General features: G+C 42.1%; 1 protein-coding gene across 3 annotated transcripts in view; it reads right to left on the bottom strand.

Moving 5' to 3' along the window:
• AMBRA1 (autophagy and beclin 1 regulator 1) overlaps nucleotides 1-21,306 on the bottom strand; it is a 123,669-nt gene that overhangs the window by 45,502 nt on the left and 56,861 nt on the right. For all 3 annotated transcript variants that reach the window (XM_021401422.1, XM_021401423.1, XM_021401424.1), the window contains one exon: nucleotides 4,932-5,042. In XM_021401422.1, the coding sequence (XP_021257097.1) occupies nucleotides 4,932-5,042 (111 nt within the window). The remainder of the gene's footprint in view (nucleotides 1-4,931; nucleotides 5,043-21,306) is intronic.

Here is a 21,306-nt window from a genome sequence, read left to right as displayed (position 1 = left end):
CTATAATGGTTTTTCAACAAAAGTGGAAGGGGTTGAGAATTTAACTAACTTTAAGACAGACTAAGAAAAATATAGGATGCGCTTGCAGGGAACTAGACAGTGGTTAAGAGGGTCTTTTCTCACTTATTTCTCTGGAATTCTACTCTAATCTTCTGTAACCTAAGAAATCTTAATTCACCAATAGCCTATTTATCATATAGCACATGTTCACTTATTGTCTACCTATTTTGTTTTGTTTTCTTCTTTACTTCCTTTCCTCCTTCAGCACAGCATGCGGAACAGAGGCTTTTGTTGAGCTCTTCACAATGATGTCCAACATGACTACGTGTCTTGTTCTTTTTAAGTTTTAATGCATAGGCTGAATGGCTCTTAGAAAAACAGACTGTGAGCTCCTCTGCCAGAAGTGAACTATCTTTCCCCCTTGATGTGTGCCTGGAACATAAAACATCACAGATGCAAGTCACACTGAAGAAGAAGAGTGCCCTTTATTTCATTCTTACAAGATCTCATTCACACTGGCATTATGGTTCTTCGCTCTTCCATAACTTGCAAAGGATGAGGGACTCGGGCAGCACAGACACCCAGGACCAAAGGAACCTACTGTGTCATCAAAAAAACCTCAAGGAACACCATCTAAGAGACTCCTAAGTCAGGGAGATAGATGATCAAGACACCTATGCATATGACTATTTGATTTCTTTGAGCTGAGGTTCCATCTATTAAAATGAAGTCAAAAGAGAAGACTTTAGGGGAAAAAACTGCTATTTTTGGAAAACAATTTGCAACAAGGCTGCCCTTTCATCTCGTTTTCTTTTGTTGTTAATGCATCCAGAGCTGACAGAATAGATCAAAAGAAACATCAGAGAACAAATTAATCAAGCTCTTGTGCCAACATGGAGTGCTCACACCTACAGCATAATCCCACTTGAAGCCAGAAAAGGCCTGGAAATGCCAGCAGTACAGCGCTGTTCGCCAAAAATAACCAAGGATACAGTGTTGGGTACAGGCTTCCATCCTCTCCTCACCACCCCTGAAGATGATGCCTTCTTAACAGCTTTTTATCTTCTTGTAAGTTGTTCTGCATCACACCATAAATCAATAAGTAGCGACCAAATCACCTTCCTCAAGTCCCAGTCAGTGTTACAAGAGAAGACAAACTCCTGACTTGTGACTAATTATGGAAGAACTAGAACAGCTCAGCCACAGTGGTTAGAATTTCAGGTTGGATACTAGGAAAAATATCTTCTCAGAAAGAGTACTGAGGTATTGGAACAGTTGCCCAGGGAGGTGGTGTAGTCAGCATCCCTGGAGGTGCTCAAGAAATGTGTGGATGTAGCACTGCAGGATGTGGCTTAGTGGGTATGGTGGGTATGGGCTGATAGTTGGACTTGATGATTTTCACCTTAATGATTCTATGATTCTATGAAATGGAAGTAACAAGTAGCATGAGAGAAACTATATTCAAAAGACAAAAACAACAGACAAAACCTTCAGATATTTTACCTGTGGAAAGGTAGTATTCTGTAGTGGTCACTGATTCAATACTGACCTACTAGCTGTGAGCAATTTTAAGGATCTGAGGTAGTGACAGCAGCAGCACCTAATAGAAGAATATTAACTAAATGGCCAGAGATAGCTTTGCCTCTGCTACCAAACTCCCCAGTCCAATGCTGATATGACCGACAGATACAGCTGAAGGCTGGATCATGTTCATTTTGGAATTATTAAAAGCAGAACTGGTGAAAGGGGAGAAGAAAACTGAAGGCATCTCTTTTGTGTTCTGTAATTGACAGAGAATGATTGGCTGGAGGCTCAAATTCCCCAGGTCCCTCCAGAGTCATTTCCCCAGGACCGTCAGAGTCGTCCTGAGTGCACTTGCTGGGTTTGGCATCAGCAAGGTCCCTGCCCCAGAACTGAGGCCTGTGCATGACCAAAGGTCAGGCCAGGCCTCTGAGGGTGCCGAGATTGCGGGGCTGCACTAAGCACACTGCTGTCACTTCGCATTTTAGAGAAAAACATCCTATTTCCAAACTACTTTCTCTTTGTTTAATTATAACAGGGAGAAGAGCTGCTCTGAGATGGAGGTCGGCCACAGAGCCATTTCTCTGATGGGAAGTGGAGCTGGCAGGCAATTTCAAATTTCAGCTGCATCATTTCATCTGCCTTAACTCCCAAACCACTTGTGGCTCAAGTCCTTCCCAGGAAGTGCAACAGCACCCTCTCTGTAAGCAGACTCTCATATGATCATCTCTGATTTACAGAAAACGATGGAAAAAGGAGCTATTGAGGTCAAATGCTTTACTTGGAAAAATTCTTTGTACCCAAGACCACAGACAGTCTGAAAAAATCTCCAATCCACCACTGCACTGTTATACACTTAGTTTTGCAGTATGTCTATTAATTTGGGCACCTGTATCAACATTTTACTGAGTGGCACAAGCAGACCACTGAGGCAAAACTTCTTTGAAGAAACAAGTTTATTATATAAAATGGCCTCATGTTTAAAAACACAGATCATCATCAGCACTACCATCAGGTTATAAAGGGAAGGATCAGTAGCCCTAGGCTACGTTAACATCTTTCTGGTTTGGCAGACTTGCAGTGTTAGGATTAATCCAGCTGTTCCATGTTCATACATCCCTACTTGACTGTGACAAAGGAAGATACAGCTAACAAATCTAGAAAAGCTAGAGTTGGGCTGAGCACGTAAGAACAAAGAAGCAGAGTAAAACCAAACATTTCCAAATGGCATTAAGTCAAGAGAGACAATCAAGTACAGCCTGAGAAAGCTCTGGGGAGACCTGATAGCCTTTCAGTATCCAAATGGGGACTGTAAGAAAGAAGGGGACAGATTCTTCAGCAGAGTCTGCTGTGACAGGACAAGGGGAAATGGTTTCAAACTAAAAGAGGGGGGATTTAGACTGGATATAAGGAAGAAGTTTTTTACAATAAGGGTGGTGAGGCACTGGAACATGCAGCCCTGGGAGGGGAGTGAATGCCCCGTCCCCGGAGACATTCAAGGTCAGGCTGGACCGGGATCTGAGCACCCTGACCTAGCTGTAGGTGTCCCTGTTCACTCCAGGGAAGTTGGAGTAGATGGCCTTTAAAGGTTCCTTCCAACTCAAACAAGCCTACAATTCTAAGTACTACAAAGCACAAAGTGTGGATTGAGAAAGGCTGGGGATGGGCCTGCAAGAAGAGAACAATGACAAAAGAAGCCTTAGCCCAATATCCAGCTAATTGGAAATGATTTCAGAACGGAAGCGTTTTGGTAGAGGAGATGGAGAAGATAAATACTGATGCCTTGAACAGCAAATGGTCTTTATTTTCTACAGAATTCTGTAAATTATAAACATCTTGTGATTTTTTTTCCCCTTCGAAAAAACAGCAGCCTGCTCCTGAACAGTCAGATGAGGCCAGAAAAGCTATTAGCAGCTGTAGCACTCTTCAAATACTCTACAAGCTTGCAGAGGAGTCTCCAAGAATCCGAGCAAGATGCTTCCTTCTTTTCCTCTTCACTTCAGGATGGATCATGGAAACCGTTGCTACCACATGGCAAAACTTCACCTTGTACGTTGGTCCTTGGCCTAAAACCTTACGCTATTGCTACAAAGTTTGAAACTTAACAGGACATGTCATAGCACTGGCACGTTTGAGTTCAGTGAAATATTCTACTTTCAAGATTACACTGCCTCCTCCTTCCTATGACAGAATGCTTCTCAGACAAAATACAAAGCACCTTTCCCCTTTACAACACCAAGCATAACCTTCTAAAAGCTGGGCTTTCATTTCCCACCGGACTGTAAACATCAGACCACAACATTCTATAAAAACATGTAGAAAGATTATGAGACAGGCATCAGACCTTGTCTATATGAATGACACAGTAAGAAACATCTTTTTTAAAAGGATGGGCTACTGCTGGCCTTTTCCTAGCTACTTTCTGCAAACAGAATCTCTGTTCCCTCTGAAAGGAAGTCAAGTAGTTAAACCTAAAATACGTGCACAGAGATGGTCCAAGTTAAAAATCACTGCACAAACATTCCTATCTTCTATCTTCATACCAGGCTGCCACAAACATTCCAGCAGCTGTGCAGCAACCTCTATCAGGATTCCATTGAGGATTAAAAATAGCCTTCTAGCCAAGTTAGTTCTAATCTCCCAAAAAGTCATTCCTTGATCAGCTGATCACAAGCATCAATATTCTTGCATCTGCATAACAAAGCCTCTTCCAATGCAAGAGCTAGCAAAGAATGCATTCAAAACTATAGCCTAATTCAATAAACGGAATAAGAAGGGAAAACAAACAACAAAACAAAACAACAACAAAACAATAAATCAAAAGCCAGAAACCAGTAATACTGCTTACTTTTGACCCAGAAGTGGCTTCCACCTGAGATATGGCACAAATCACTGCTTTGGCAAATTGCTAAAAGTTACACCTACTTCCCTCATCTTGCAACAGACCAGGATTCTGATTACCAGAACACACTGCAGCATTTTAACCCACAGTAATACCAGTAACATGGAAGACGCAGTCCCAGTTTATTAGTAGGTTCTAATGCAGAAGTATGAAGACTGTATGCCAGTCATCCCTCTAGAAACTTGTTGGTAGAAGAATTAGGGGACTGTATACAGATTTTTTTTTTTTTTTACAAGGATTATATATTCTCATGAGATTACTCACATACAGCCCCAGTTACACAAGGATTTGCTGACAGCAAGAATGCAAAAGCTAGACAGAGCAATAACAGCTCTGAATGCATTCTGTCATTGTCAACTTTCCCAAAAGGCTATGCATTTTACAGTTCCCACTGCAGCAAGACAATCAAGTAAACCCCTGCAGCATATAGCTACCTTCCAAAGATCATAGTGCTTACGGCAACTCCAGTTGGACATAAAAGAGAGTACTGGTGTCCTTTCTAGCTTACCATTGCTGATTTCTGGCAGGTCAAACTTCGTGAAGTCCCACCACTGAAGCCGGTAGGTTGTGTTGGCAATATTGCTGGCCACAGCTGACTGTCCATCTCCAATCACAGCACCTAGGGAAAGGAGGAAAAATAATTATCAAATTAATCTTCAAAAGATCATCCAGAAAAAAGCTGAAGTGACAAAACAAAGAGCTTTCCAAAATCAAACACGAAGTTTGGGATTCTTAAAGAAACTTTATTTACAGAAATGGCAATGTCTCTTAAATAAGCCATAGAAAACAGGAAATTAACAAGAATCTCCTTGCAAAATATTTCAGAAAGAAAAGAAGGTTGATAAGCAATAATATTTGCACAGGTTCACAAGGCAGAAATCTCAATCAGATTCATTTGGTCCAAGGACATTCAATGCTAGTTAAGATGTATTTTCATAGACACCAAATTTTCTAGTACAGCTATGAAGGCAATAATGTTGCCCTGGCAAATCACACACATTTGCAGACATGTTCCTTGCTACCACTAAACTCTACAAAGAAGGATTCAGGCTGCCTACAATATATGCCACACAGTAAAGATTATAACAAAAATATTAGAAACTCTATCTGAAATGACAGTGAAATTAGAGCCCACTACAGAACCCAATCCTACACCCCTGAAGCAGGTACTCCTTTTTTTGGAGACTCTGAAACAGAAGAATACTACAAGTTCAGGCTGTGGGCTTTGGTAATTCATACATGCAGGGAAAACAGAAACTTTATAAATTACTCGTACTTTCATAGGTGGGAGATGAGTTACTTCTGCCTGGTACGGAGGACATCAGATCTGGCTCCAGGGTTTTCCTCCCTTTACTGCTCCACCAACCTACCCCAGGCAGGGGATGCGCTGGATCCAGGCAAACGATGTGCCCCACACTAGCCACCCTAGAATTTGGGCAACAGCCCAGAGCACACAGCTAAGCCTAATACTTCAGAAACTAGCACCAAGAACCTAATTCTCCAGGCAGAAAGGAACTGCCACTTGCAACTTAAGTAGGCATACAAGTAAAAGAAGCTCAGAGGCATTAAATGCAATCCTTGTGGTGACAAGTGGGAAAAGGAAACAGTTCTCCCATTATAGTACTACAGTCAAAAATTTTTTGCTAATTCTAGTCTCTAAGACCTTCAACTGCATGAAGCCAGCATACTACAAACACATCCTAGCACTCAGAGATGCTCAAGCTATGAGAATTTGATAAGGGGAACAAAACAAGATCACCCCCATGCACACATGAGGAAAAGCACAGCCAGCAGGGGCTCATCAGACTGGATTGAGGCATCTCCACAGTCGGCTGGGAAGCACACAGAGGTTTCACTCACCCACGGGGACTAGCCCAGGACTGCTGCCACAGCAGTACCAGTGAAAGAACAACACATGGCCAGCTCAGCCTCTGCTTCTGCCCATCAGATGCTCATGTATCACTGGGAGGGCAGAAGCAAGGCTGTTTCCTTTGCTCTCACATGTGCCCGAAGCTTTGTTCTCCATACCCCACAAAACAAAGGGCTCCTCTAAACAAAAGATATGCACTGGAAAATGCAGACAATGCATTAATGAAATTACATTTTGCAACCAGAAGTGGAAGAAGGACAATTAAATTTTGTGTTCCTTTGTCTTCAAAAGTCTCCTTGTTACAAGCTCGCAGCTGGTACACAAGGGCACCTCTTGCTGCATTGCTTCCAACCACCAGAGGGAGAACAAAAAACTAGTTCTGTGCAAGTTTCGAGCAGCAGCACCTGCTGCACAGAAACTGTACCTAGCATCACCAACTAGTAACGACTGCCTCAACCGGCTGGATCAGGCCAGGAAACTCTCAGTGAAGACAGGCCACAGAAGCGCTAATCAGGACACCTGATTCCAGAATACTTATCTTCTTGTTACAGAACAGCATCACAAGGTCATTGCCTGTTTTGCAATGACAATAAACTTTGCTGGCATAGCCAATAATATAAGAGCTGGAGAAGAACATACACTAGCAGAGCAATCTCACACTCCCTCTGCATCACAGAAGCCTAGCAACATCACCCACTGCTCCACAAACAGCAAATTCATCTGGCTCATACTACGGTTGCACCTACAGCTACAAATACCATCAAAAGAGCTGCTGGCAAATGTTTTTCATTTTGTTTTTCTGTAGATATTCTGGTCTTGTTTTCCTTTTCCCTGGAACCTTCAGGTGTGTTATAGTGTTCAGCTGAACCTCTCATCTCCTTGCATTTCCTAACGTATTTACATCCTACACAGGAAAAGCTACTAGAGAAAAGCAGCAGCTCCTCTCCATCTACAGGCCAGCCTTGCACAAATTCCAGAGTCAGCAGGAGCCACCAACTAATGCTAGTGCTGCAGGTAACAAATGTCTTTAGCAAAAAGAGGATCTTGAGGGAACAAGGTCCGTAGAGTAAAAAGCATATGTTCAGAAAGATTTGGTCAATTTCTAAAAGAATCTGAACAAGGGGGCCTTACACTAATGGCATTTCCATGATCTACCTGTTTTTACTAAGTAATTACCTCCACTTACACTAATCATGTATTTGAAAACCATAATTATTAAATTATATCTAGTTACATACAACAAAAGGGAATAACATTTCTATCGTTTCACAAACCCTGCCAGAAGCCTCCCACATGCACGCATGCACTGTCCTACAGTAGAGACAATTAAAGGCATGAAAACATTTGAGACATTTAATTTAGGAAAGAAAATAATCCCCAGTACACAACTACGCTGTCCTAACCTTTTGTGTTTGATTTCTCTGTTGGTTGATAGGAAAGACTTAAGAACATGATAAAAAAAAATTAACAGGAATGTTAAATCATCAATGTTATAGAGCTTGTTTGCTGTGCAGCTCAAGGACGCTTCTCAGCCGGTTCACCCCAACTGGGTTTCAGACTGAGTATGAGCATAAGAAAGTGCTGATGCCTCTTACATCCTATTGTAACTTGAGGCAAAACCCACAGTTCAGCTACTTAAATCTGGGTGGCTGCAGATCAGCTCTCACAAGCAACAGTTCTCACCAAGCACTTGACAGTCTGTACTGATCCCTGGATCCTGCATTGTTTGACAGAATCACAAGTGACTGCGACGGGTACCCGAGGGTCTCGGGCTTGTCATTGCCATGAACAGAACGACCTTTTTCTGCAGAGGAGATGTAGATTTCAACATGCTGAAATCCAAAGCAAAGGCCAATTGAAATGCAGTGAATGTAGGTTTGATTGGCAGCTTTCCTGCGTACGTCTATCATGGCATAATAAACACTGGATGATAGCAGAAATGAAGATAAATGCTTTCAGCAGCCCCCCTTCTCCCCCCACCGCCCTGATCTCCACCCACCCCCACTCAGCACATGACAGGAGAGTTTAAAGAGTGGGGGAAAAAAGTCTTAACAAAGGCTTAGGGAAAAGAAAAAACACCACCTTTTCTTATAGGCCACCTACACGTGCCAGTTCTTTATCCATCAGTCTCAATCCCCTCAGAGGGTCCAACTAATCTTGCCATGTGGAGAAATGAACCTTTGTCAGTAAGCTATTGCTCATTTATGAATCAAGCCATACCAGCTCATGTCAGACTTAAGACTGAAAGGGAAAAAAAGGCTGCAAAATCACTTTACAAGGTATTTTTGAAGTGGTGAAGAGCAGGATACTTTGAGACTACTGCTATGAGGCTCTCAGTGGATGAGCTAATAGTCTCTAGCTACACAGCCTTTGGTTTCAAGAATGTGGACCATCTACATATGACAAAAATTTCTCCGTCATAAACTTAACAGAAAATGGAGTTAAACTTTTTTTTTTTTTTTCCCAGACTAGATCATTTCCTCAAGTTTTTATTGTCTGGCAGATTCCTTCATAGTCAAGTAAAATTTATTAAGATGCTTAAAGATAAGGCAGATGCCTTTGAGGAAGTTGGAGAAGTCCCTGAGCTAATTTGTGACTCAATTTGAGAAAGCGATTAGACCCTGGTATAAAATTCCCCCTAGATCAGTACTTGTATCTTTAAGCATGAGTACCTTTGAAAAGTAATTACCTCTTTATGTGCCCATTTGTAACTGTAGCTAATGATACTGAGGTTATTCAAGGCTTGCAGAAGGGATCTATCACAGATGTTGAGTTTTACTTATGCAAATCCTACGTTTACTACTACCTAGTCTCCAATAAACCCCAAACACGGGACAAGCCTATTTGATAAACCAAGAATAAAACTCTTTGCTGTAAGAATACATCAGATTCCCTCAACCACTTTCAAAGCCATTTGAAGCCAGATGAAATGTTACTACTGACCATTGTATCCTAGTCAATTAGTTGGGGCTGTAACAGCTTCTTGCACATATCCAACCCTGAAGTATTCCACAGGGCAGCCTGGCTTTGGGGACAGTAAAAACATGCGTTCCTGAATTATTTTTTTGATAAGTCACAGCAAATCTGTATTCCAGGCTACCACAAAGACACTGCCTTGGAAGTGGCAGAGCTAACTATCTATAACTGGGCTAACACTGTAGAAACAGTATGCATAGCAACCTCGTATTTTCAAGGATTCGTTTCAGTAAGCAGCCATTTGAAGAGACCATTTGTTTCAATTTCCCAGCATGTTTTAAATAGCAAGTGGGCAAAATTATATGAATGGATGCACAAAAACATTGCTAAGCGTAGTTCAATGATGTGAACTGAGAAAGCCCCAGAGAGGTCTATGCTCTCTGAAAGCTGAACTCTTCAAAAGGCTGTTGTTTTTCCTTTACCCTAGACGTACAGAATAAGAAGAAATGCAATTCCCCATTCATGTTCACTCCTATTGCAAAAATTCCTTTTAGCAGGAGCAACACTTAGCATGCCCGGTTCCACAGCTTTATCACAGATGGGAATTTAAAGAGGCCTCAGCTGCAGGTAGCAAAGATGTATACCCTAATAGGAGCTCAGTCAAGTGCCCAAGGGCTTCATTCACAACATGAATAATGCAAATATGACATGCGAAAGGGAATTTTCCTGCTACAAGTTTCAGACTTCAAAAATAAATCAGTTTATTTGCAAGAATACAAACAATAAATGAACAAATGCCCTGCCCAAAGCCTCCATTCCCAGTACACTCCTGACGGCTTCTCGACATCCTGATATTAGAGACATTCCTCTGTCTATCAGACAGACTAAGCTGTGTAACAGCTGAAACAGAAATGCGTACGGGAAGCATCTGCCTTTGATGGTGGGGTCTAGCTGTCCCTCAGGGAAACTAGAAGAGGTGAAGGTCCTTTTCAGACACATTCGTCTCTTGTCCAAATTGTTTGCACTTCACCAATTAAGCAGATAATTTTCTCCTCAGGAAAGAGAATTCCTATTTCTCTACTGTTGCTCACCCTACAGAGATGCCCCTACTCATGCCATCCTGATACACAGGGATATTGGAAAACCAACTATGAAAGAGAATGGTGAGATTCCAGAACCAGCAAGAGCTCAGCCAGCAATATTCACACAGAACTTGTCAGATGAGGAAAAGCACTACACTCTCATGGCTGACAAGTAAGTTACCTTATTATAGCCTCTGAATATAAGCACTGAAGCAAGCAAACATCACTGCTTAGGAAGTACTCATCCTACTCAGGGTGACCAGTAAGGAATAAGCAGTTTTGTCTTTCCTATAGCTACACCTCCACATTCTCAGCTACTGTTAGTAAGGGCAAGATGGTCCCAATCTCCAACTTGCTAAGAACCTCTGTAAACATCCAGTATCAGATATATACTGCTGAACAGAACAAAAAAAAAGCAGTAAAGGAATTATTCATTTCAACCTCCTAAATCACTACCCATCATAACCTCAAAAACAGCCTTGCCACAATGAAAGTCTGACTGGATTTAGAAAATACTGTGCAAAAAAATTGTTTTATCTGTGAGGTTCATAATCTCTTGCCATCAAGAAAAATCCAGGAAGTGAGAAATACCACCTGAACTATGGGCATATCATAGTGTTGTACTCAAGCCTCAGATCAGCAATGAGTGGAAAGCAAGATGATTGTTCAGTAGCTGCTGGGAAAGAGAAGGGATGAACGACCCAGTGAAACTGACTTTGGCAACTGAACTGAAAGTAATAGTTGTATCTTGTTACGATATGTAATAATTTACCTTGGGTAGATGCATTGCTTTAGAGGATTCTAAATTTGCACAGTTAAAAATTTGTTCTTACAGGGTAGTTAGTACAACTCATCAAATTTTGCTTGCAAGTCTTAGTGTTGCTTATATTCAGACAATTCAAATGAAGCTTCTAACTGTAATTTTTTCCTTCTAAGAAAACTTCTGCGAACAAGGACTGGATGGGCTCAGGTGTTCATCCTTCTCATTTGTCATTTCCAAACTTTTTAGCCGCAGTAGAGAGGAATTTCTATGGAAAAGTTCCACTCTGTGAGTTACTTTACACTATCTAGTAGCAGACATAAATACGCATTTTAAACAGCAAAACCCCTTTGCTTAGTGAGTACCATGTGACATCTGGGATTCTGATTCTGTATAACATTTCTAAAGAGATGGAGGTGCCCCGTGAAGCACACAGGTGGAATTAAATGTTACCAGGCTAAAGTCAAGTGAAATCTTCCTGCAAATAGAGATCATTAGAAGAGCTTGATAGGAAAAGGTTATGGAAACAGAAACTAACATCTGTTAACGTCTGATAGACAGTCGTCACAAGTTGCTTAAGAAGTGGGTGGGCAAGCAAGCTTTCCTTTTAGTTCATTTGGGCCTCTTGCTGGGAATAGTAGTCAAGGTGCGAGTCTTCCAATCAGCAAGCTGCCAGAGCCATTAAAAGAAGCATCTGTAGATACTGTTGCTTGTTTTGAGACCATTTCTTTATTTCCATGTGACAGCAGCATGTGTCAAAAGCATGCCTCATATTACCATATGATTCAAGCAGTAAAACATGTTTTCTACAGCACAGGCTTTTAGGGAAAATATTCAAGCACTAAAAATACATTCCAATCTGCACTTCATTTCATTTAATGTTTTGTTTCAACCATGTCTGCATATTTCAGCCTTTTAGATGATTTTGTCTGTAGCAGAAAGAAGTCCTAACAAAAAGCAGTGAATAAAGGGTTGGAGGAAGGAGTTTACACTTCTAAATGAAGACGGTATGAAAAGGCAGAAGTGAGCTGAACTTTTCAGTCTTCAAAGAAGCGTGTATTTTCTTCCTTCACCTCTGTTTGAACCTACATATGAGGGTATGTTCACAGTTCTCCTCCCTTTCCAGCTTCCCAAAACAGTAGGTGACTCTGGAAGTCAAAATGCCACATCTCTCCTGCCAGAGTTTAAATTTCATGCAGTCCCTCTGAAGGTGAACTAGCAAGGTCTCGGTTGCTAATCTGCGCTGAGTGTCATTTGGGCTCCTCCCTCTGCCAGCTCCGTGTCCCTTGCAATGCCTCCACTCTCCTCTGTCACTAGGTCCCCTGCACCATTTCCAAGCCCTTCAGTAAAGGCTGTTGGAAGTCTGCTTTTTAACCTTCACATCTGTGTTTATTCTCTGCACAAAAACAGAGTGGAATCTGTGCCTGGCAGGCAACTCCTTCTGTAAAACTCCTTTTTCTTTCCCTTTCTGACTTTTCAGAGCATGAAATGTGCCTGCTAATCCTAATTGCCTCAGATGGAGAGCCTTACAGAGACTAAACAAAGAGGCAGCTTTCCACCAGGAGCACAGCTCTGCGCAGGTCGTGCAGAGCGGCCACCAGGCTCTAAGCTCAAGTCTCCAGAGCTCCCATCTCATTTTGCTGCATTTCTGAAGTACACAAGGACAAAACTCCCCACGTAGATATGCTGGGAAAAACGACCTACTTTCCTCTACCCTACTTAAAGGGGTCTTCCAGCACTAGAGCCCGTTGTGCTGTGTGTCACGGGCACTGGTTGGGCAGTCCTCAAATACAGCTGCTATGTGTCAAAGCAAAGCAGCTCAGCTCCTGACTTTTAAAGGTCATTTGCGTGTCTGCATCCCAGCATCAATTCTCTTGTCCAAGCAAAAAGTTTGCAAGGTCCCCCAAGCACGTTCACAGCCAGCCCATCCACGAGCTGTGCCGTGACCAGTGGCACAGGCACTGAGAAACGGAATTGTCAGGGATTCAGATGCTTTTGCCCACAGTGACAACTAAGAAGTTAACTTTCTGGTCTAGCAGAGATCGTCTGGATTCAGTGGAATCTTTCCACTGCAGGAAAAAAGAAAAAAAATCTCATTTACACGTTTGCTGTCATTGCTTAGCCAGGATGTCCTTAGCACCCAAGGCCAACGCTTGTGAACTTGAGTTGTCACACCTCTCACACTATCTGCTAGGTCTACTGCAGTTCACTTGTCTAACAGAGGCTAATGCAGCATCAGACTAATCCAGTCTTGCCAAAACTACTCCATATGATTTCAGCTAATGCAGAGCTCCTGCAATTTTTGTGATTTTCTTGTAGAGACTGTCACACTTGCCAGCTTTATCCCATATTCCACAAAGGTTATACGTTATCATCAGCTCCATACCTGACAGATTAGCATGGCCATGCTTTCATTTCACACTGAATAATTCCTCTCCTGACCAGAGGCTCAAATAGGACTCCCAACTAAACAACACAGTGGTGCAGACAGATATAGAACAGATGCAAAAAATAGAGTAAAACTGTTTTTTGGAGAATAGCTTCTTCCTTTAATGAGTGAAATCTTTGAAATCCTATTAGTGCAAACAAATCAGCAGCCAAATGCCTGCTACTGTCTCTGCAGCTCTTACTGCAAGGATGTGTGCTTAGCACAACTTGAAATGCATGAGTCTTCTGCCAAAATACTCATCTTCTGTGGAAAAAAACTCAGCTGTATCCTCATAGAGCACATAAATGTCTTATCAGCCACCACACTGCATTAACGCACATTTTCACTGATCCAAAAAACAGTGTGTTCCCTAGAAGGATCCAAATTCCCGAGATTTAACTGTATATAAACACAACACAAAGCTTCCACACCAGAACCACTTTTCATTGTAGAAAAAGCAGCTTGCAGTATTAATACAAGCTTAAAGCATAGAAACACATCCAAACCTCTGTACTCGTCAGTGAATGGACGACTTGCAAAAATTCTTACTATCTTTAAATACATTTCAGAACTAGTTTCATTACAGCATAAACCCTGAGCATCCTACAATGGAAAAGCTGTGTCAGCCCAGCAACACGAACAGAGCTACCATCACAACACGAAGAAGCTAAACACACTCAATGGTTGATTACATTTCACAGCTATAATATCCTGTGACCAGAGTAGGTCTGCTGAGGAAATACTTGCCTGTTCTGAATGAGTACACATACAGGGAGGTTAAGACGAAATCATGTGTCCTTGGAGAAAAATGCAACTCCATTAATAAGAATGCAGATCCTGACAACTTAAATAAACTCCATATAATAAACTAACAAAGTGTCTAAGGGGAAATGGAGAGCTGACAGGTGGCATTCATGAAATGTATTTTAAATGTGCTGTTCTCACTTAAGGTCACTATTCAGACCAGTGGGTCCCATATAGTTGCTATATCTGCAAGCAGAATGGGCACTAATTTTGCCCTTGGAAGACAGAACTGAAGATACATCACTAATGGAGCAATTTATGAAGTATCCCCAATCTGATGAGAAGTGAAGGCAAAACAGGAACTGGGAAGCAAGCTGCCAGGCTAGCTGTTTTCTGGGTAAAGTGGTGAATAGGGAGACAACCAAAAAAAGCAGAAAATGCACAAACTGGGAAAAAACAAAACCTAACAACAGACAAACTAATGGGAAGGGAGTTTAAAATTAAAGCACAGTGAAACAGAACGGAAGAAGCCCAACCTGGAAGAATGCAATGAGGAGACTGCATTGTTCCAGCTGGGAAAGAATAAGGTAAAAGTAAACTACAGTAAGAAAAGTGCTTGGCTCTTGCAATGTTTTGAATACTTTCTCATGAAGGAAGTTTTGAGGGTGGTTTGAGATGACCTCGATGACAGCAATGGAAATTAGATTCTTTCCTTATCACCATTAGATTCAACACACTGAGTAAGCTCTATAATCTGAATACAGAGATCTCTGCATTGAGTAAACACAAAGACTCAGGCTCAATGAATGATCAGGATCCTGGAGCAGACAAAGCAGGAATGACAGTGGTCCACATGCTGCTGGACCACTGTTCAACAAACCGAAAGTAATAGTACAACATTTAAAACATAGTGATTCAGCAGCAGAGCTCCCAGAAAGCAGCAGGACTTCCCCAAGGAGTTCAGCAAAGTTCATAACCTTGCAGCGACTTCTGTAAATCAGTGCCACAGCTGAATTCATGCCAGACAGGTCCAATTCACTGCAATTACAAAAGCAACTGCAAGATCAAAAGAGACTGACACTTTATCCCATTATTTTACAGAGTATTAGAAGTCAAACTCAAAGCTACACAGGGATAAACTAAGAACTAAGCTCAAAGCAGCAGAAGTACATCCCAGCTACTGCACATGTAGCTCCTGGGCTGCACAACAGATAGGTATTTCAGATAGGTTTTATTTCTTTCTAGGGCAGTCTTGACCTTAATCCAACTCAAATTAGTTCACAAGACTATCGAGGATACAAGCAGATGTGTCCAAGAAACTGCCATCCAATGTTACCAACACTTCAATTAACAAGAGCAGAAGGAAATTCAGATAGTGCAAATGAGGCAATTGCACTTTACTGGTTTGATGTAAAATTTTAGATTATAAACAGTTTGGAGCAAGCCATGCTATACTGGAGGTAGGGGGTCATGAACTAAAAGGAAACTGCAGTGTGTCGCTCCAAGATCTCACCTTCACTGCGGGAGAGCCAGAGGTCCAGTTTCTATAGTTCAAAACATCAGCACAGGTACAGCCTAAGAAGATGATCACTCCAGCTCAGGCTCTCAAGTCTTAGGACTCGGTGTAATGGTACAGTGCCACAGGACAATCTTATTGGGCCTCACATGTGAGAGGGAGAGCAGAAGGTAAGGTAGGCAGCAGCTCACTAAAATTAGAGAAGTAGTAGTATTGACATCAAGCTCTTCACAGCTCTGCACAGTCAGCCAGCTGGAAAGGGCACTGTCACTAGGTGCCCTGCACTTAATGCAGGGCCCTGAAGCAAGGGCATTAGAGTGTCTGCACACACTCAAAGGCAAGAACCTTGAAACAAAAGAAACTGATTGCAGAAGGAAGGTCATTAGCTAGCTATCAGGAGTGATATTTCTTTCCAGTGAAAACCAGAATATCAATACAGTGTACTTCACAGGCAATGTTGCTGCATTTTCTATGGCTAGGGCCACAAGGGCTTGCACCCTGCTCCAGAGAGCTTCCTGCTGAGGAGGCTGGGCCAGCAGCAGCTGCTAGCTGCCAGACAGCAACAAAAAAAAAAAAGCCATTTGAACTCGGATCTTCCCCATGCTGCAATACACTGACATTTCCAGTTAGAGCTAGCCTCTTTGCAAGCAGAGAAGTAAAGACAGGGCTTTGCTTTCAGCTTTCACTCCTTCCTGTGTCAAGAGAAACATACGTATCTAGTGAACAAGGGGTCTTCAGTGGAACTCCAGCAGCCAAGATGGGAGAAGATGGAAACACCACTTCCATGCCTTCCACAAAGGGCTCAAACTCCTAGCTACCCTCTCACTCATCATTCAATAGCTTTGCATAACTGTTCATTCCATATGGCCTACAAGATCCTTCTCCCAGTGTTGTGTTACTAAAACCCTCCCCACCATAACTGCCTTCCAGTTTCTGTCTACCCTTTTGTCTTGCTATAATTTCAAGTCTACAAGCACTATCAATAACTCTTCTACCCTCAGCCCTCTTTTTACTGCATCTTCTCCGTCAAAATGTTCCTTCATGCTTTTCAGCGTACTCATGAGGTGTATTAGTTCTGCCTCCTTCCTCCCAGTCATGCTCCTCACCAGATTTTGAGCCTGTCTCAGGCCCAATACCAGTTCCCATTTCACTATCCGCTGTAAGATACCAATAATGAAAACTATCACTACTACGCACATTTTCCTTCTACTGTGGCACCTCAGGGAAGACGTGGCCAGCCTCTGTCGTGAACCAAAAGACAGATCTTCGAACAACCTGTGTGCAGCACACCAGGCGACATGTATCACATGGATGGGCGTATGCATGCCCACACCATGAATGCTAATATGAACAATTGAAAGAAGGAAAAGTACTTCTTCCATTTAACTAAAACCCACGCCTGCAATCCCAGCTGCCTTGTCACCACCTTTGACTCATTCCTTGATTCCTCCCTTCCTCCAGCCTCCATTTCTCTCTGCGCAGATTCTCAATTGCTTATGAGAAAATTAGAGAATGACATTACTTCTTCCATCTTTCTAACCTTCCCTACCCCTCCTGCAATTCCTCCCATCACATTCAGAAAAATCTTGCCAACCTTTTAAGCTTTCCACTTGCCCTGATGATTTTATCCTTATTTCTTTTGTGATAATTTCCATTCCTCATCACTTGTCAGTACACATTTGTATGCTCTTCTTTTCTCTCACAATACAAATGTGCATTAAGTTCTTGTATCTCTAAATTCCTCAGGCACTGGACCACAGATTGAATGTGTCGGGTGAAAAGGAGAAATGTATTCACCGTGACCTTTGTTTTCTGCTCAGTCTTCTTCTCAGCTCTCAAACTGCACCACATGAACAGGCAGTCATTTCTCTTTTCCTGACAAATGTAGTGCTCACTTCAGCAGCACCACCTTTCATCTCTCCAGCCTACCTTCCATCTCTCAAATACTGTTAGAGTTGCTCTGCTTTCAGTGACCACTTCCTGGTCAAAGCTCAGAACTACTTTTCTAACCATCATCACTTCTGATTTAGCAAAGGTCATAACATTTTTGATTCTTGAATTGCTCCTAACTAGGCTTCTGTGAATGATTTCCACCACTACCACAATCACCTTCCCAAAACATGATGAAGGAGACAAACGAGCAATTACTAACATCACCACAGCTTCTTCCACACCAATTCCTGTGCTTACTGCCAGCTCTGACATTATCTAACTGGTCATACACCGCATCTACATAGCTACAAAACCAGGTGGGTTGAAGCAGCTTGGTACAGCTGAAACTGCATACAGTTACAGGCACCACTTGAAGAAAGGGAAAGAGATGCAGATCAGGTTCCCTGATCAACAAGGACTGTACTCAAAAGTTAGGCTACCAGGGCACTCAGCATGACTCAAGAGCCCAGAGCACTTGTCTTCGTAGATTAATTCCTGGCTCACAGCTCTTGCTAATTTTGAACTCACAGAGATACAGAGGCTGCTGGATTCCAACTCACACAGAGCTCAGAAGGTAAGTGTCAACCTACTGCTTAAGTAAGCAAAAAACAGCTTCCTGTAGCAGCTTTTGCATAGTTCAAAACCAACTCTCAGTGCTCCTGTAAACGCTGGAGACCATTCTCTCTTCTGTAACACCTCTGAACTAAAGTATACCCATCAAAAAGGAAAGCATGGGGGGGAAGGGTATGCGCATAATACAATTCCACACTTGATTCCTGTTTGTATTTGTTTGTCTAAAATCAGTGTAGAAAATCTCCTCCAGCTTACTTTTGATTGACTTGTGTGACAATTAAAAAGTTGATCCAAGATTACATAATGCTCTCATTTTGACTACGGCCTTTGACTGCTGTTGTGGAAATACTGCTTGGATCCTCTGCTTGGTTTTCTTTAAGAATGTCTGCTGCATGCAGGACTTCTACTACCTTCTGATATCACTCCCACTTGTTTAACACCACCAACAAATGTAGCTTTTATGCTCTGGAAAAAGTCCTATTTCCCTAAGCTCTGCTCATGCCAAGGCCATGTACCATTACTCCTCCAACTTCCACAGAGACAGAGTGATTTCTCAGCATAGCTCACAGTAAGATAAATAACACAGGCAGGGTAAACCCATCTGGGATGAACAAATGCACCACTCAAAAGCAACTCCAAAAGAGACAAGCTGTGACTAACTTGTAATACCTTCTCATACATTATCTCCCATAATTGAGGAAAATCATCAGGCCAAAAGCAGAAAACCAACTGAGTATGCTGAGGTAACAACGCTACGTTTGCAGGAAAACTATCACCACAGAATCTAATAGCAAGCAACGATCTTCAATCTATATCCTAAATGGTAAATGTTTGATGCACTGCTCAATTATCAAAAACTCCAGGATTGCAAGCATAAGGATCCAATGACACAGTCTAATGTATCTGGGAAAGGGAGCTAGAGATCAATACATAGCATCCCTACCAATCCCTTATACAACATACAACTCTGTTGCCATAACAAGAGCTTCCTCCATCTTCATGGAGGGGTTGCTACAAAAATGTGTGTGAGGGTAGTTTATAATGAAGGTAATGAATCTGGCTCAAGGTTTGCTCTCCCCATCCCATGCACAATGTGTAAGCAAAAAATCAAGATTATTCTCTGCACAGACAACAACAGTCTAACATGGCAGGTCACTGAGAAAACCTACAGCTCCACAACTCTGCATACAGATCTCAACAGGTTCCCTGCTTTCCCTTCTCCTTCTAGAGTGGGGGTGATCTTTTTATTAAAAAGAGAGAAAGAAAGAAGCAGTGAGCTGTGGGAAAATACTTTTAAGGCTAAGTGAGCTTTACCACCCACAAAAAGACATGTCCCCAAGGGGCCTTCACCGCCCACAAGATGATGAGCACTTCTGCAAAATCTTACCCCTTCTGATATAATGGTATCTAGAAATTCATCACTTTAACAATGCATACAAAAGGAATCAGCTAGCACCCTTCACTTTTAAGAGCATCATAATTTCTCCCCAAGCTACATTTCTTGCCTTTCTGAATCTGAAAGCCAGCTTTAGCTTTCCAGCCACCAAAACAAGAAAAGAAGGGCCGGGCTGTATCAGCAAATACTATATACAAGCTCTCTCACACTCAGCGCTCACTTCCATCACAAGGCACTTGAGCAGACTACAGCATGTGAAATGATGCACATGGCTACCGGGGCCTCCTGCCCTGGGACCATGGGAGACATCTATTTGAGGCTATCACATAGACCAGAAACTGTGGGACCACTTCCTACACTTGTAAACTTCTCCCTGAGTTCAGGGAACAACTGTGCTAGTTTAAACACTCCATCTACTGAAAAAAAAACCACAATTGTTTCAACAATTAACTGTCGTAAGGTAGGTGGTGAACTTTATGAAGCAGTACCTTAAGAAATAAACAGAAAACCCAACTCTACCAATACCCAACATCTGCCATTTGTTTCCAGTCTAAATTAGTCTGCATTTTCTTATTCCTTTTATCTCCTAAAGGGTGCTCTATCAGAAACCTTTCCCACACTTTGGTATATCTAGACCAATCAAATAACAACTACTACTTACTACTTTGATTAGCTAAGTACATTACAGTTATGTTATTTTATATCTGAAGTTTTCCTCAGCAGACTCTTTCTTTAACTACTTCGAGTCCTTCTGAAGTGCAGAGAAAAGTTGTAAGTGGATTTGCACACCGCCTAGAATGGTGCTACTAAGATCATACAAAAAGACAACTGCAGTTTCATACTCTGATATTACCTGCTTTATCGTAAGGCTTTAGAGCTATGTCATCATGACAGGAATTCATGCTCCCCTTGATCATCACTAGGAATTAAGCGAATGGAGGAAAGATCTGTCCTCCAAATCAACACAGATTGCCACAAGTCCTATTTTACTGTCTGCAATCAGATGTGGATTGATCCCAGACCCAAACTCCTAGTTCTTTGAAAGACCAACAGCAACAGACCAGTAACAATGAACTAAAGGCTCCTAACTACACTCAACGGCTGGCTTGTTTGAAGTACATCTTGCCTCTTGCCCAGGGTCATTGCACAAAATCTGCTTTCTTTAACTGCCCCAAATCTTCCCTATTGTTTCAGCCTAATTCAGGGATTTGAGTACCATGCTGTTCCTGTTTGAAACGTGCTTCCACAAACGCATATGGACGCCTGTGTACCAGAGCGGGTAACAATAACAGTGCAATTGCATCCCTCATCTCTTCTGGGAAATGTAATCATCATAATCATCCCTCTAACAGAACGGCAAAAGTGTAATTAGCACTTCAGGGCTCTGTATTTGGGACCTCGTAACCCTTCAGCAGAATCTTCTCCCATGAAGGACTGGGAAGGACAAAGTCATAAGCATTTCTGTAGCAGAAACCTCCTCTCCTGGGGCAGCATAACCAAGGACAACACATCAAAAACATCTCCACAACTCCTGAAATGCAGCCAGTCACAGACAACATCTGGCACACTTGAGTAAATGCAGATCTTCTCAACTACTGCTAATCTCAGTGCAGCCACATTTCCAGATCCTATCCAAAAATCCCCTGACACCTAACTCTTCATTAAG

This window comes from Numida meleagris, chromosome 6 (assembly GCF_002078875.1).
Source record: "Numida meleagris isolate 19003 breed g44 Domestic line chromosome 6, NumMel1.0, whole genome shotgun sequence".
Taxonomy (NCBI): domain Eukaryota; kingdom Metazoa; phylum Chordata; class Aves; order Galliformes; family Numididae; genus Numida; species Numida meleagris.
The sequence above is the reverse complement of the archived record's forward strand: the minus strand, read 5'-3'. Positions and strand labels throughout refer to the sequence as shown.